Genomic DNA, 14,926 nt, shown 5'->3' with positions numbered 1-14,926 from the left:
CAGGCAGTCACAGTTCTCAGGCAGCCTTGGGAGGTGTTACGGACGGAACGTGCTGTACATGGCAGGTCTCCCAGCCCCAGTCTCTAAAGGGTTTCTTGACTCATGATGTGGATGAAGAATATCCTGTTGTTTAGAGAGTACCTGCTCTGCCATTCCTTTCTGAGGATTGTCCTCAGGGCTCCAGCATGGACTGCTGGAAACAGACCCGGCTCCTCTGCTGCAGTTCTGTCCTGGCATCTAGTTTCTTTTCTGGCCAGTTTCACCTGACAGTTGGCATGAGGGTGCCTTCAGCTCCCCAGATCCAGGCTTGAGAGTAGGAGGGGGAAGAGGCCAGCTGGCTGGAGGGCAGCTCAGGCACTCATGCCTGGCCTTAGGGCTGCTGGCAGGCTGCCTGCTCCGTGCTGCCTAGTCTGTCCATCCAGCTTCTCTCCATTTCTGCCTCAGACTTCATTTCCCTCTCTCTGTTCCTAAAGCAGGCACGCAGCCTGGGGGAGAACCTCTGGGAGGTGTTACTGCTGATGCTCGCAATGTAGAAGGTGGCAAGTTTCTAGGGCTCTTAGGTCCCAGAGCGCAGAGCAGCTGTCCTTGTGTGCCTGTGTGTAGCTCCAGGCCAGGTGCTTCTCCCTCCACTGCTGTGTGTCTTTTCCTCTGGATTAGATTCATATTTCGTATACTTTCAGGACTGAGATTGGTCTTGTGTGCCAGACTGTCCACATCCCTCCTCTAAATTCTTACCCCTGCTTTCCCCACATAGTTTTGGTAGAGAGAAGCTGAGTCCATGAGGATAACAGCAGGGTGTGAATCTAAAGGGTCTTAAATCAGGTTCTTTGGTATTTCAGAAAATAACAGTATCATACTCCATTTTAGAGAAAAATATGTGTCCTTGGTAAAAATAACACTTGTAGGACAGTTAAGCAGCACATTGGCAGTCATTTTTGCTGGAGTAAGCTTTTCTCCTCTGCTGTGCGTGCAGGTGAGGATGCGTCTCTCTGTGAATTACATGCAGTTATGCGCTGAGAAGATTTTAAGAAAATTTAGCACATCTTTTTTTCTGATGGCATGACACAGGGCACAACATACAGTTGTTGAACTTCTGTTTACTAGCTTGTCAGAACTGTAGCTCGTCATCATGAAGAGAAGAAGCTTCGGGAGGAAAGGGGGAAGAAAGAAGAACAGAACCGATTGAGGCGAATAGCTGCGTCAACTGCTAGAGAAATAGAGTACTTTTGGTCAAATATTGAACAGGTAAATTCTGAAATTTTGATGGGGTCTTGGAATCATAGACTGTGTCAGAGTTGACAAGGCAGGCTTCTGAACCATGCCTGACTCTGTGCTGGAGAAATCCCACAGGTAGAGCCCCAAGTGTCATTTAGAAAGGCGAGGTCCCTGCACTGCTGTGGCACCTCTGGACTGTTGGCTTATTAAGATACCTGGTTCTCCCTCTCTGTTTCTGTTTGTGCATCAAAATCCCCATTGGCCACGATCTGCACGTTGTGTGATGTCTGTGAGCCTCTGTGAGGGGCCCTTCAGACAGACCTCTGTTGCAGGTCACTAAAGGGCTTCCCAGGCAGCATAATGGTAAAGACTCCCCCTGCCAATGCAGGAGATGCAAGAGACATGGGTTTGACCTGTGGTCGGGAAGATCTGGAGTAGGAAATGGCAACCCACCCCAGTATTCTTACCTGGAAATTTCAATGGCCAGAGGAGCCTGGCGGGCTACAGTCCAGGGGTTGCAAAGAGTCAGACCTGACTGAGCAACTGAGCACACACATGCAGGTCACTAAAGACTGGTTCATACTTCCAGAATGGCTCCTCTGTCTGTCTTTCTGTAACAGTTCTCATCTTACCCTCTGACAGAATTTGGGCAGGATGCAGCTGATACATTGTAATTAAAGAGTACCAAATTGAACATTTCTCTCTGAACAGCATGGGGGTGAGGCCACCAACTCCGCATGCAATTGAAAGTCTGCGTACAACTCATCATCTGCCCTCTGTGTCCGCGGGTCCATGGCTACTCGTTCAGCCAGCCGCCGAGTGTGCGGTTGTCACGTTCAGCCAGCCGCCGAGTGTGCGGTTGTGTAGGCTTTACCCCTGGAGAACATCTGTGTGCACCAGTGACCTGCACAGCTCAAACCCATGTTGTTCAAGCATCAGCTGTAATCTGAAGTGAGGTTGGACAGCTGGGCTTTTGGTCTACAAATTTTAATGTTTTCATATACGAAACTTTTATAATTTACATCCTTAATAGCATGCTTATTTATTTAACTGTTTGCGTTTAGGTCGTGGAAATAAAACTACAAGTAGAATTAGAAGAAAAAAGGAAAAAGGCTTTAAATTTACAGAAAGTTTCCCGGAAAGGTATGATTACTTTTTAAAAAGTCTTCCCTTTTGTGGATTGTGTCTGCTTGGACTCTGCTCATCACCTCCCTGTGACATCGTGGCCCCCTGTGGAGCCTGCCCAGGGAGATCTTCCTTCAGCAGCCTGGTCCTGGCATTTCAGTTCTTTTGAGATTTGCTAGTGTGAGTCCATGCCCACGGGGAGGTCAGCTTCGGCAGGCTCTCAGAACTGAGGACAGTGAGGTGAACTCCCTTGGCTTTGACCCCTGGGGCCCCCATCTCTAGCTGTCTCACTGCTCTCATGTTGCTTCACAGTAGCTGCCTGGTCACTGGCCACCCAGGGGGTAGCTTTCACTGGGGGAGGGGATAGTTTCTCTCTTTTATTGATGAGGAAACTGAGGTAAAGAGGTGGTCCCTGCTGAAAGGCATGGATCTCTAAGATCATACAAATCATGAAATAGAAACTTTGCCAGATGGGAGACTGGGTTTCTGCAGAAGCATCGGTGCTGAAAGCTGAGAGCGTGTGTGGAGGTGGGGCTGGCACTGTGCCGCCCTGTGTTCCTGGAGGGGAGGCGGGCCTCGCCCTTGCTGCCCTCTCCTCTCGTGGAGGGGGCGCAGCAGAGATGCCCTTGGTTGTGTGAGGAACGTCACCTCCTTCACAGCCCTAGTGAAAACAAATCATGTTACCTGTCTCTTTAGGAAAAGAGTTGAGACCTAAGGGACTTGATGTACTACCGGAAAACTTTCTGGTAAGTTTGGGACTGTCATGTCACTGCGTGAGAGGATGGAAGTGGTGTGAGTGAAATACAGTGCCTGACAAAGTAGAGTTACTTGTGTCTGGAGAAACTCGTAGACATGAGTAATGTTCTCTTGCGTTATGAAATCAGTCTCCCCTGGGCATAAAGCGAGTTCCTCATAGCTTTAGGCTCATCTGGGTGTTACTTTGGTGGTTTGGGGAGACACGCTGAACACAGCAGGTGTGGCTTTAGTCTCCCTCCTCCTCTGCCTCCTCTGCACCTTTCCCGTGTCTGATGTGGACACGCCTGTCATGGCCTCTCCCACCTCTTCTAAGTGCATGTTGAATAGACATCTCTGCTTTGGTTTCTCATTCTGTGTTTTCAGATTGCACGCTTAACGATTTTTGTTCTGCATTTCAGGATTCGGGAATATCTGGAAGAAAAAGAAAAGCGAGTACGTCTTTAACTGATGATGAAGGTCTGTCCCCCTCCTGGTGCTCTTGGCTGTCGGGAGGGCTCTCTGACAGCGCAGCTAGAGAGCTCGCTCAGTGCCACCAGGGTGTCGAGTATGGCCCTGCCTGGAAGAGTCAGTGGTTCAGTGGCTTGTGCTCTTGGGGGCCAGATGCCTTGGTGGATGGTGGGGATTTTGCAGTGAAGAAGTGAAGAGCTGGACTGTGAAGGAGAGAGTGTGTTGGATGGTGTGTGTGTGTGTGTGCACGTGTGTGCATGACCACAGATGCATGCTTTTTGTTTGTAGGGAGGAGAGGTGGTTAGTGTTGAGGAGTTAGCGGGAAGAAAGGCCTGCTGTCGTGAGGGCTCAGTTCAGATGGAGCAGTGGCCCGAGGGTGGGTGGAGTTCCGCTTGGGTGCTGGTGGCCTTTTCTCTGCCAGGATTCCGGGGCAGGGGTGCAGGATAGGAGCTGAGCTCCAGGAATTTTCAGCTGGAGCCTCCAAAATGGCGATGGTGAATTTGCAGTGACGCCATGTAAAGCGCTCATGGATTTTTCTGTAGTGGGCTCTGCAGGTGGACAAGAAGTTCCACGTCGCTTCCTATTTTGGCCTGAATAAGGTCTGTCATGTGATGAAAAACCAAGCTTTATTTCACACCCTGAAAAGGAAGAGAAAGTATAAAGCATGGTCCCTGGTTTTTTGCTCACTTAATATATACTGTCATTTCCAGATTCAACCTGAGAAATTAGGACTTAGTTTTAACTTCTGTAATAGCTGTGTGAAACAGTTCTGGAGCCTTGTAGTGTTTCATGAATAGCTGAAGAGAAGCTGACGTGGAGTCTCTCTCTCTGACATTTGGTGATGACATTTCAGTGGAAGATGAGGAGGAGACGATTGAAGAGGAAGAAGCGAATGAAGGGGTCGTGGATCACCAAACAGAGCTGTCTAATCTAGCCAAAGAAGGTAGGCCTGAGCAGCTTACTGAAAGTGCTCTATTGAGCATTTAAGCCATTATAAACGTTTAAGAGTAAGGTGTAAAAGCCCAAATATATTGCGTTCATTGTAGCCAACCACACTGCCCAGGGTTGGATAGAGTACGGGGTAACCTTTCCCAGGGGTGACTGCCAGCCTGAAACTTGCCTTTATCATTTCTTTGGCTCCATTTTACCCCTTCCAGGCACGTAAATCCTAAACTACCTACAGCTTTGCTTGTATGTTGAAACTTTGTATAAACAGAACCACTCTGGAGGCTCATCCGCTTGCTTTTCTCAGTTCTGTTGCCGATTTTTGTCCCCTGTGGTCCTGTGTTGCTATAAGTTCATTAATTCTCACTGCTGAAGTGTTGGGTGTGTGCCTGTGTCGCGGGTTGTAGGTTGTACTGTTGGTGGGGTGTTGGTGGTTCCCTTGCATTTGTCCTGATAGACGGTGCTGTGTGCATCATTCGAGTGTTTCCTGTGTGCACGTGTGGGAGCGTCTGCTTGGAGTAGCGGGGTCGGCTTGTGAGGTATGCACACATGAGGTGGTGCCCCGTCAGAGTTAGAGCGGTTGTCTCAGGCCCCACGTCTCAGGAGCACCTGTTCTTGTCATCCTGTGGTGGGGGGAGCATTACCCACGAAGTGCAGTGTCTTCTTACCGCTATCCTTACCAGCTTGGTTTTGCATTTTCTTTCCTGTACTCACGGTGGGTGTTCTTCACCAGTTCTGGGCACATTTCCTTGTCAGTGATGTTTGTCGTAGTGACCGTTTTCCAGTTGGTTTGGGGTGGGTCTTCATTCTCTTTGTGATGCCTTTTGAGAAATCAGTGTTCTTAATCTTAGTGCATTTGAGTTTGTCAGTGTTGATTAAAAAAACTTTTTTTAATCTCAAGATCAAAAGGATGTCTTTCCGTATTGTCTAAAATTTTTTTGCCCTCATACTGATGTCTTTTCATTCACCACAAGTTGATTTTGTCTCTAGTGTGAAATAAGAGTGCAGTGTTTCTCCCCGCCTCCGCCAATGGATTACAGATTGTCTCAGTGCCATCTGAAACAGCCATCCTTCCCCAGTGATGCCCGGTGTCAACTCAGATATTAGGTTTCCTGATATGCACAGCTTTTTTTGGGACCTTTATTGTTTTATCGGTCGGTTTATACCAATACTACACTCTGTTGATTGTTCTTGCTTTATAGTAATTCTTTTTTTATATAATACTATTTTTTAAAATTACTTTTTTATTATTTTTATTTGCGCTGCATCTTCATCACCGCACAGACTTCTCTCAAGTTGCAGCGAGCAAGGGCTGCCCTTTGTGGTGTGCAGGCTTCTCACTGCAACGGCCACTCTTGTTGCGGAGCAGGGGCTCTAGCGCTCAGGTTCAGTAGTTGTGGCCCAGGGGCTTAGTTGCTCTGCAGCATCTGGAATCTTCCTGGCCCATGCCCCCTGCCTTGGCAGGCAGATTTTTATTCACTGTGCCACCAGGGAAGCCCTATAATAATTCTTGAGGTCTAGCTAGGTCAGGCCTTCTGCCTCATTCTTCTTTGAGGAGAGCCTTGACTATTTGGGGCTTATTTCAGAATCAACTTATCAAGTTTCAGAGAACCAATTAGGGATTTTGGTGTAAATGTAGTTGAGTTAGTGGGTGTTTGGTGAGAACCATGTCTCTATGAAGAGCTTTTTAAAACTGTGATCAAAATAGTCTCTCCATTTACATAGATCTCTTTAAATAGCTTCCACTAATATTTTCTGGTTGTATATTTTTGTTAGATTTAGTTCTAGGTGCAATATATTTTTTAAAGCTGTAAAAAATGGTGTATTTTTAAGGTTACATTTTAATTTTTTTGCTGGTGTAAAGAAATGAAGTTGATTTTTATTTGTTGATCTTAAATCCAGCAACACTGCTGAATTCTCATGTTGCTTGTATGTATACAACCTCTTCATCCCCAGAGAATAACGTTCTTTCTTTATAATCTTGATCCTTTTATTACCATTCTTGCAAAAATGTGTAGCAACAAAAGGGTTGATGGTGGACACCTTTGGCTTGTCTTTGTTGTCTTTGGCTGTACTGGACAACTTGTGGGATCTTGGTTTCCTGACTGGAGGTTGAACCCTGGCCCTCAGCAATGAAAGCGTGGAGTCCTGACCACTGGGCCACCAGGGAATTCCCTGGCCTTTGACTTGTTCTTGACTTGAGAGGGGCATTTTCACCTGGAAAGACAGTAACTTGTGGTGGTTGGTCATGACTGGTTCAAATTCAGTGTTCTGTTTCACCTCTTAGTCTTTGAGCTTCACCTTATCTTATGTTCTTGTAGGCCTTTCTCATTCTTTCTCATTCTTGTGTGCATCCCTGACTTGGTAGAGTCTGTGTTAACTTGGAGTTTTAGCTCTTCCACCACTTCCTGTAGTGCAGGAATTGGGAGCAGCGCAGCTGGGTGCTTCTGGCTTGGGTCCTGCGGGGATGCAGCCATCAGCAGGCCCAGTTTCCGGTCTGTGCCCTGCCCCTCCGGCCACCCACAACTAGCTGGCTGGCTGTTGGCAGGTGAGCCCCAGTCCCCTCACATTGGGACTTCTCTGGGGGTTTGTTCTAGCGTCCCCAGAACAGGGTGGAATGGAGGCTGGTCTCCCCAGAGGAGGTGGTCCATGAGCGTCTGTATCTCCTACAGTGGAGCCTTATAAGCTACTCACTGTCATTTCAAGCCATCTGGTGGTCACCCTGGTTAGCCCTGACCACTGGGGGAAGCTGACCAGCCTGTGAGTGCCATGAATGGTGTCACTGGGGGCGTGTCTTCATCCATCCACAGGGTGCCTCTTCCTGGTTGAGTCTCCTCTCACGCCCTTCACAAAACTTTCAGCACTTTCTTTATGTAGACGTGAATTTTTTAAAACTTTAATTCTAAGTATTTAAAATACTTTCTATCTAAAGAAGTATAGAAATACTTTCTGAGTAGGATTTTTTTCTTCCATTATGTCTTCAGGCTAGTTTTTATGTGTGAAAGCTGTTGATTCCATGAATTAAGTTTGTTCCAAGACACCTTACTAAATTATCTAATTGATGAAGTAGTTTTTCAGTTGTTTCTCCTTTTTTGTTCCTACTTTGATAGCCATCATATGATGTATATGCACATTTCCTTGTATTTCGTTACGAAAACATTCAGACAAACCAGAGAAGTAAAGAACCTTATTATGAACACCCATGTACCTACCACCTCTCTTCCATAATTTCTTCTGCTTGGCTTTATCACATATCTACCTGTCAGCCCCATGTGATGAATAGTTTAAATTGTGAGCAAATCTGTCACTAGAATATTAAGTCTTAAACAGATAGTGCCTTTCCTACTGCTCTTTTGGGGTACTTCTCTGTGGCATTTCTTATTTTGACTACCAATTTTATTGACATACAATAAATATTCAGAAAAGCTTCTGTGTCACAGATACCTAGCTCACAGTGTTCTTTGCCTTGTTTTATCGTAACACCATGTGGAACTGTGTTTGAACATGAACCTGAAGTCCTGGTTTCCAGTTACTTCCCCAGACAGACCCATGGAATTGGGAAATAATGACATTAGAGGGCACGACATTTAAAGCCCTTCAGCTTTTCATACTGGTTACCAGAGAAATAAGCCTGTTTATACCACCACCTGCAGTGTTGAGAGTATTTGACTCCGTATATTGGTCCAGCATTACAGTTTTTAAGATGGTTGCTGGTGTGATGGAGGACCAATCGTGCACTGGTTTCTGGAGAGGCTCAGTTAAATACTTCATGAGCCCTTTATTTTTTGTGTGTGACAGCTCCATATCCCTTGCCCACTGTGGCCGGGGCTTTAGTTTGCTGCGTTATTTGATCAATTAGGGTGAGCTCTTTATACAAAAAGGCTAATAATCTTTAATCATCCTTTTTGAACATTTTTTACTCGTGACTTTTATTTGATGTTTTGTATTTTTATGTGTCATCTCCACCAATTATTTCCATTAGTAATATTTTTATGTTTTCATTTATTAATCTATAAGTTTTATGTACATTTATTAGGTTGTATTTGGGTTATTTTAGGAGTATTCTTTTATGAACGAAAGTTGAGTTTCTCATTTCAAAGATTCTTACCTTACTTTATAAAGAAAATGTCTTATACTTTGTATCAGTAATGGGCAATCATTATTAGCTTTTTTAAAATAAATGTGCTTTTAGAAAATACACACTTTTCCTAAGGAATTATTTTAAAGCCAGGGAAAGGAGTATACAGTTGAGCCTTGAACAACAGGTATGAATTGCGTGGATCCACTTACACGTGGATTTTTTTTTTCCAGTAGTAAATAGTAAAGACTACAATGCTCCGCGATCCATGGTTGGTCAGGTGTGAAGAAACCTCTTACAAGGAGGGCTGGAAGTTATACTCATATTTTCCTCTGCAGAGTTAGCACCCCAACCCCTGAGGTGTTCAAGGTCAACTGTGTGTGAAAGGGCCCTTCTCCCAAAGGGCCTTTCTTCCCAGCTGACACTGTTTGTGTAAAATAATCTTTCTTGCTGCAATCCTTTCCAGCTGAATTACCGTTGATCGATTTGATGAAGTTGTATGAAGGTGCCTTTCTGCCAAATTTCCAGTGGCCCCAACCTAAGCCTGACAGTGAGGAGACAAGTGAAGAAGAAGGTCTGTCTTGACATCTTTGAAGAATTCAGCTTTGAAAACAAAAGCCAAAATACCAAACAGAAGAAGGACACTTAAAATAGAGTTTAAGAATTACCTTTACTTCAGTCTGATGAAAGAAAAAGTTGAAATATATTTAATATAAAGTTTACATTGATAGTGTTATTAAATTCTGTGCTTTTTATTTTTATTGGTCAACTTGGGATAGTTATCAGAACGTTTGATCAAGTTGTGAACAGTGTAGAAACAGTCTTCTCTAGATTGTATGTCACCTAGATGTTATCATGTTTATCCAGGCTGCACTATGCTTGTTTAATTTAGCACACCCATTTTAAGGGCTTTACCTGACTTTTATTGACTGTTCCAAGCAGGTTCACAGACTATGCCCCATAGAGTCTACTTCTTGTTTTCACCCCACCTGTTCTGGTTGGTAGACTTGGCTGCCTGTGGCGGGTGGTGGACGAGGGAGGAGCCAAGAAGAGTTCTGTGGGGATATAAGGGCCTTCTGGACCCCTCGCTGCAGCTGGACTTAAGGAGGGGCTGCTGGCCCCCTTGCCCAGACTTAGATGCTTCTGATCCTTCCTTTCTTGATGGCAGAGGGGCAGTTACTGAACCCTTAGAGGCCGTGAGTCTGTGAGTGGTACTAGCTCTAACACTGTGCAGACATTTTCCAGCTTCACCCAGTGGCCTTCCAGAGTGCTCCTCCAGACTCTGTAAGAGTTTGTACCTGTTTATCTGGAGAGCATTGTTAGCTGTATAAAAGTGGATTAAAAACAAACTTGCTGCTTCGTTCTCTATTTGAAGTATTTGGGTTCTGCCGACTCCTTTTTTCTCTTCTCTTTTTTCTTCTTTTCCTTCTCTTTTCGTTCTTTTTTTTATTTCTTTTTCTTTTCATGCTAAGTGGGCTCATAATACTATCACAGCATCTCTGATCCCACAAATCCCATTTTCCTGTTGATCACAGACATGGAAGACTGCCCAGGGGACCGGGAGAGCCGGAAGGATGTGGTTCTCATCGACTCGCTCTTCATCATGGACCAGTTTAAAGCTGCAGAGAGAGTGATTGTCGGGAAACCTCATACCAGGGACATCGCGGAAGTGACCGCTGTGGCTGAAGCCATCCTGCCCAAGGGCAGCGCTCGGATCAGCACCGCGGTGAGGCTGCGCCCTTTGTGAGGGATGGTATCCCTGTGAGGGGAAGGTTCCTCCTTCTAAACCAGCTCTTCATCCCAGCGGCAGAAGTTGTCGGGAAAAACAATCACTGACCTTTCCTTTTCTGTTATCTGTGAATCACCTTTATGGCCTTCCAGTAGGCTTATCCTGTGACTGCTCTGACTTCACTTTGGAGAAAGAATTGTAATGGTTCTCCTGAGATGTGTGTGTTGGCCCGTCTGCCCCACAGGTGAAGTTGAACGCCCCGGCCCTGCTGTATGGCGCCCTCAGGGATTACCAGAAGATCGGCCTGGACTGGCTGGCCAAGCTCTACCGCAAGAATCTCAATGGCATATTGGCAGATGAAGCTGGGCTTGGGAAAACAGTGCAGATCATTGCCTTTTTTGCTCACCTAGCCTGTAACGAAGGTAAGAGCCTATCATTGTTTAAATAGTTTGTATTTGCTGAGACTGAAGCGTGAGTGGTACATCTAGCTTGAGGGTTGTGGGGGAGGCCTTTTTTCTCAGTTCCTTTTTTCTGCTCTACACTCTGATCCAGGACTTGAGGGAACAGGGCTTAGAAGCACTCATCTCTGGAGCCAACAAAACTCTCGTTCACAATAGATACTACATCGAGTAACTCACAAGTTCTCTAAGTCTAATGTAACATAGGATCCAGCCGGCTGTGGCTAAGGCTTTGTGACTTCCAGGGTTCTGCCGCCCACTCGTGTGGATGGCAGAGCGGGCAGCACGGCCTCTGTGCTACTTCTCATTGCTGTGAATCCTTTCGCCTGGGCGCTCCCTGCAGTCTGCCCCTGGGCTGGTTGGGGAGCGGCCCTCCTGCTAAGATCACTAGCGCTGCCTTCCTGTCTCTCTGCTGGATCCTGTCACCCACAGGGCTTCTTTCCCAGGAGGGTTCCATGGGAGTAGCCTGGAGCCCTGTGAGGGTTCAGCATCTGCACAGCAGCAGAGGGTCGGGGTGTCTGCTGCCCCCACAGGAGGCTTTGCCCTTTACCCTAAATGTCCACTTCCTCAGCCCTTGGCTCTTTGAACTCACACGGAAGTTCAGCTTGGCACTGTTCACCCCCCTCCGTGCCCACAGGGCTACAAATGAGTCTGTGCCCATGTCTCTAACCAGGACGGGGGCTTGTGAGTTTCCTCTCCCAAAGGAAGGGTCTGCTGGCACCTGGGGTGGAGTGATGGAGGGCAGCAGAAGCTCATACATGTTCCAGCACTTAGTCAACTCCCAGGGACCCTTCTGTGTGTCAGCGCTTTAGAGGCAGGGTGGGACCGCTTGAGCTGGAAGAGTTGATATCCTGAGTTGCTGGATAGAGGTTCCTTCAGCCCAGGAGTAGTTTCTTCCTCTGTGGCCCCTCTGGATTCTGACACAGTTACCTTAGCGTCCTCGGTGAATAATTCTGCCTTGCCCTTAGTTTTGAAAGCTTACATTTAATACAAGTGAATCAACTTTGGGACCTTTTTTTCTTGTGTTAATAGGTTTGCTTTTGACCCAGTACCACAAAGTGTTCAGTGTAGTACTTTAAAATTGGTTTTAATTATCTCAAGATAGAAAAGCTACCATGTTTCCTCTCTTGTTTAGTTGAAAAAAATGTTTCTTATTATATTTATAATAGCGTGAAATTGGAAGCAACATACACTTCCAAAAATAGGGGATTTTATTTCATTATTTGAATAAACAAGTGACTCAGTTATTCATTCTGTAGGTGCTTACCTAATGCCTGCCCCATTCCAGGTACTGTCGTAGTCACAGGGGTGCACAGTGAATGTGGATGCGGCATATTGGCGTTGTGTACGTGTGCCTCGCAAGGCCTTTGCACAGAGGCCTGAGAATGCTGTGGCCACCTGAGCGCAGGGTTTGGGGAGGTGGGGTGGTGGGTGCAGAGGCTGAAAGAGTTGCTGGTGTGTCCACGGGCAGTATTGAGGCTGGTGTGGTGGCTGGAGGGTACAGAGCCAGGAAGGCCCATCTGCTGGCCGGGTGGAGGCCTTGGTCTTCCTCCTTACAGGTTTGTGTTACTGCTAGTGTTGGAGGAGTCACTCGGGCACCTTGGTGCTGGAAGCAGACTGAAGGTCCAGCTACTGGGAAGCTTGACAAGTTGGAGCAGAGGCAGGTGCTTGGCAGGTCTTCGCGGGCTCTGAAGGGTGCGTGGGTGAACCTCTGCTGCCTGCCCCACTTCTGCACAGGACAGACCGAGGATGGCTCACCTTGGATGTGGCTCCCCTGTCTGCCCTCACCCCAGGGGGCCCAGTGTCCTTGGGCGCATCATTGAGTAACCATAAAACTGTTCGCCACTTCCTCAAGAGTAGTGGGGTAGCTCCAAGAGAGTTTGAGTGAGGGGGTTCTGATAAGTTCACACAGTTAAAATTGCTCATAAACTCACCACCTTCTTTTCTTTTTAAAGTAAAACAACAGGCTGCAGCTGTCCACATGCATCTGCTTCCACCCCCAGTGGTGACCCCTCAGGGCAGTCTGGGGCGAGTCCTGCCCTGTTTCGCCCAAGTGTCGACAGACATGTTCATAAACACATTTGTGGACACTCTGCTCCTCTCCAGAAGTGGAACAATATGCTAAATGCTAGTAAAAAAAAAAATCTTGTTTTTCACTGGGAGGAAAGGGCCACTGGGGTTGGTTTGCGTTTCTATACTTGTAAAGTCCTGCCTTTCAGAGTTACTGTCTGCTTGTCTTTTTTCCTTTGTGAAGTTCCTCTCTCTCTTTTTCTTTCTTGACTGCCACATAGCTTATGAGATCTTAGTTTTCTGACTAGGGATTGAACCTGGGCTCTCAGCACTGACGGAGTCTTAGCCACTGTACTGCCAGGGAATTCCTGTCCTTTCTGAAATTTCAGTTCACTTGCTTGTTCATTTTCCTCTTGGCTGGTTTTTTTTCTTCATTTAATTGAAGTATATTTGATTTACATTATTGTGTTAGTTTCAGGTGTACAGCAAAGTGATTCAGTATTATATGTATATTAGTATTTTTTTCAGGTTACATATATTTTTATATATACTTTCTAGGTTGCAGATATAAGTGATAACATAATGTTTGTTTCTCTCTGACTTACTTCACTCAGTTTGATGATATCTGGGTCCTTCCATGTTGCTGCAGATGGCATTATTTCATTCTTTTTTATGGCTGAGTAGTATTCCACTGTGTGTGTGTGTGTGTGTGTGTGTGTGTGTGTGTGTGTGTGTGTGTGTCCACACACACACACACACCACATCATCTTTGTCATTCATTTGTTGATGGACATTCACATTGCTTCCTTGTCTTTTTTTTTTTTTTTTTTTGCTTCCTTGTCTTGACTGTTGAAATAATGCTTCTGTGGACATTGGATGCAGTATCTGTTCTTTCTTTTTTTATTTAATATTTTTTATTTTTATTGGAGTACAGTTGCTTTATACAGTGTTGTGTTATTTTCTACTGTGCAGTGAAGTGAATGTTTTATATATATGCACACACACATATATCCTGCTTTGGATTTTCCTCTCGTTTAGACCACCACAGAATATTGAGTAGACTTCCCTTTCCTGCAGTAGGTTTTCCTTAATTTCTGTTTTATACATAGTATAAACCCAGCCTCACAATTCATTCCTCCCCACCCCCTTCTCCCCTTGGTGTCCATATGTTTGTTCTCTGCGTTTGTGTCTTATTTCTGCTTTGCAAATAAATTTTTCTGTATCAGTATTTTAGATTCTACACTATGCCATGTTATATTTGTTTTTCTCTTCCTAGCTTCCTTCACTCTTTTCTAATAGAGATTTCTCTGGATATATACCCAGGGGTGGGATTGCAAGATCTTGTGGTAGAGCTCTGTTTTTAGTCTTTTTAAGGAACTCCCAAGGAACACCTGTTTTCCACAGCAGTTGCACCAATTTATATTCCCACCAACAATGTAGGAGGGTTCCCTTTTCTCTACACCCTCTCCAACTTTTATTGCTTGTAGACTTTTTTCTTTGGCTATGCCGTGTGGCATGTGGGATCTTCGTTCCCCAACCAGGGATCAAACCTGTGCCTGCTGCATTGGCAGCATGGAGTCCTAACCAGTGGACTGCTGGGGAAGTCCTGCTTGTGGACTCTTAGATGATGGCCCTCCTGACCAGAGCGAGGTGGTGGTATTGATGTGCACTTCTCTAATGATGAGCAGCGCTGAGCATATCTTCAAGTTACTGTTTATATGTTTTGAATGTTAACCGTTTGTCAGTCACGTTGTGTGCATATATTTTCTTCCATTTGGATAATTCTTTTTAAGGATCAGTATAATGCTTTGCATATGAGCTGTTATGCCTATAGATGTGTGCATTACAGGTATTTTTTCCAAGTCTGCCGTTCCTGATTTTTAACTTGGTTTAGGTTTATTTTATAGCACAGGAGTTGAAATTTATGTGTGTGTTACTCTAGTAATTTAAACAACCTTACTTTTCTGGAGAATGAGATTGAAACTGTGTGGTTTGGGATGGGTTGGGATGGTTTGGGTGTGTTCTGATTAGCAGTTGGCAACCGTCATAAGCATGAGTGTTGGACCAGCGCCCATAGTGTGGGGGTGACGGAGGGCCATCCTGGGTAGCGAGGCTTGCCGAGTGCTGGGTTCAGGGCTCCTGCCTGAGGTTTCTTCCTTTCTG

At 45.7% G+C, this 14,926-nt stretch overlaps 1 protein-coding gene across 14 annotated transcripts in view; it reads left to right on the top strand.

The window, feature by feature from the left end:
* The window catches only part of EP400 (E1A binding protein p400), a 107,198-nt gene that overhangs the window by 39,645 nt on the left and 52,627 nt on the right, over positions 1–14,926 (top strand). For 13 of the 14 annotated variants that reach the window (XM_070769317.1, XM_070769322.1, XM_070769313.1 and 10 more), the window contains 8 exons: positions 1,105–1,245; positions 2,280–2,358; positions 3,037–3,086; positions 3,495–3,552; positions 4,397–4,486; positions 9,033–9,140; positions 10,102–10,292; positions 10,540–10,717. In XM_070769317.1, the coding sequence (XP_070625418.1) occupies positions 1,105–1,245; positions 2,280–2,358; positions 3,037–3,086; positions 3,495–3,552; positions 4,397–4,486; positions 9,033–9,140; positions 10,102–10,292; positions 10,540–10,717 (895 nt within the window). The remainder of the gene's footprint in view (positions 1–1,104; positions 1,246–2,279; positions 2,359–3,036; positions 3,087–3,494; positions 3,553–4,396; positions 4,487–9,032; positions 9,141–10,101; positions 10,293–10,539; positions 10,718–14,926) is intronic. The other variant, XM_070769311.1, reaches the window with a different exon arrangement.

The sequence above is a fragment of the Bos indicus genome, chromosome 17 (genome assembly GCF_029378745.1).
Source record: "Bos indicus isolate NIAB-ARS_2022 breed Sahiwal x Tharparkar chromosome 17, NIAB-ARS_B.indTharparkar_mat_pri_1.0, whole genome shotgun sequence".
NCBI lineage: Eukaryota > Metazoa > Chordata > Mammalia > Artiodactyla > Bovidae > Bos > Bos indicus.
Note: the sequence above shows the minus strand (reverse complement) of the source record. Positions and strands in the feature narration are given on the sequence as shown.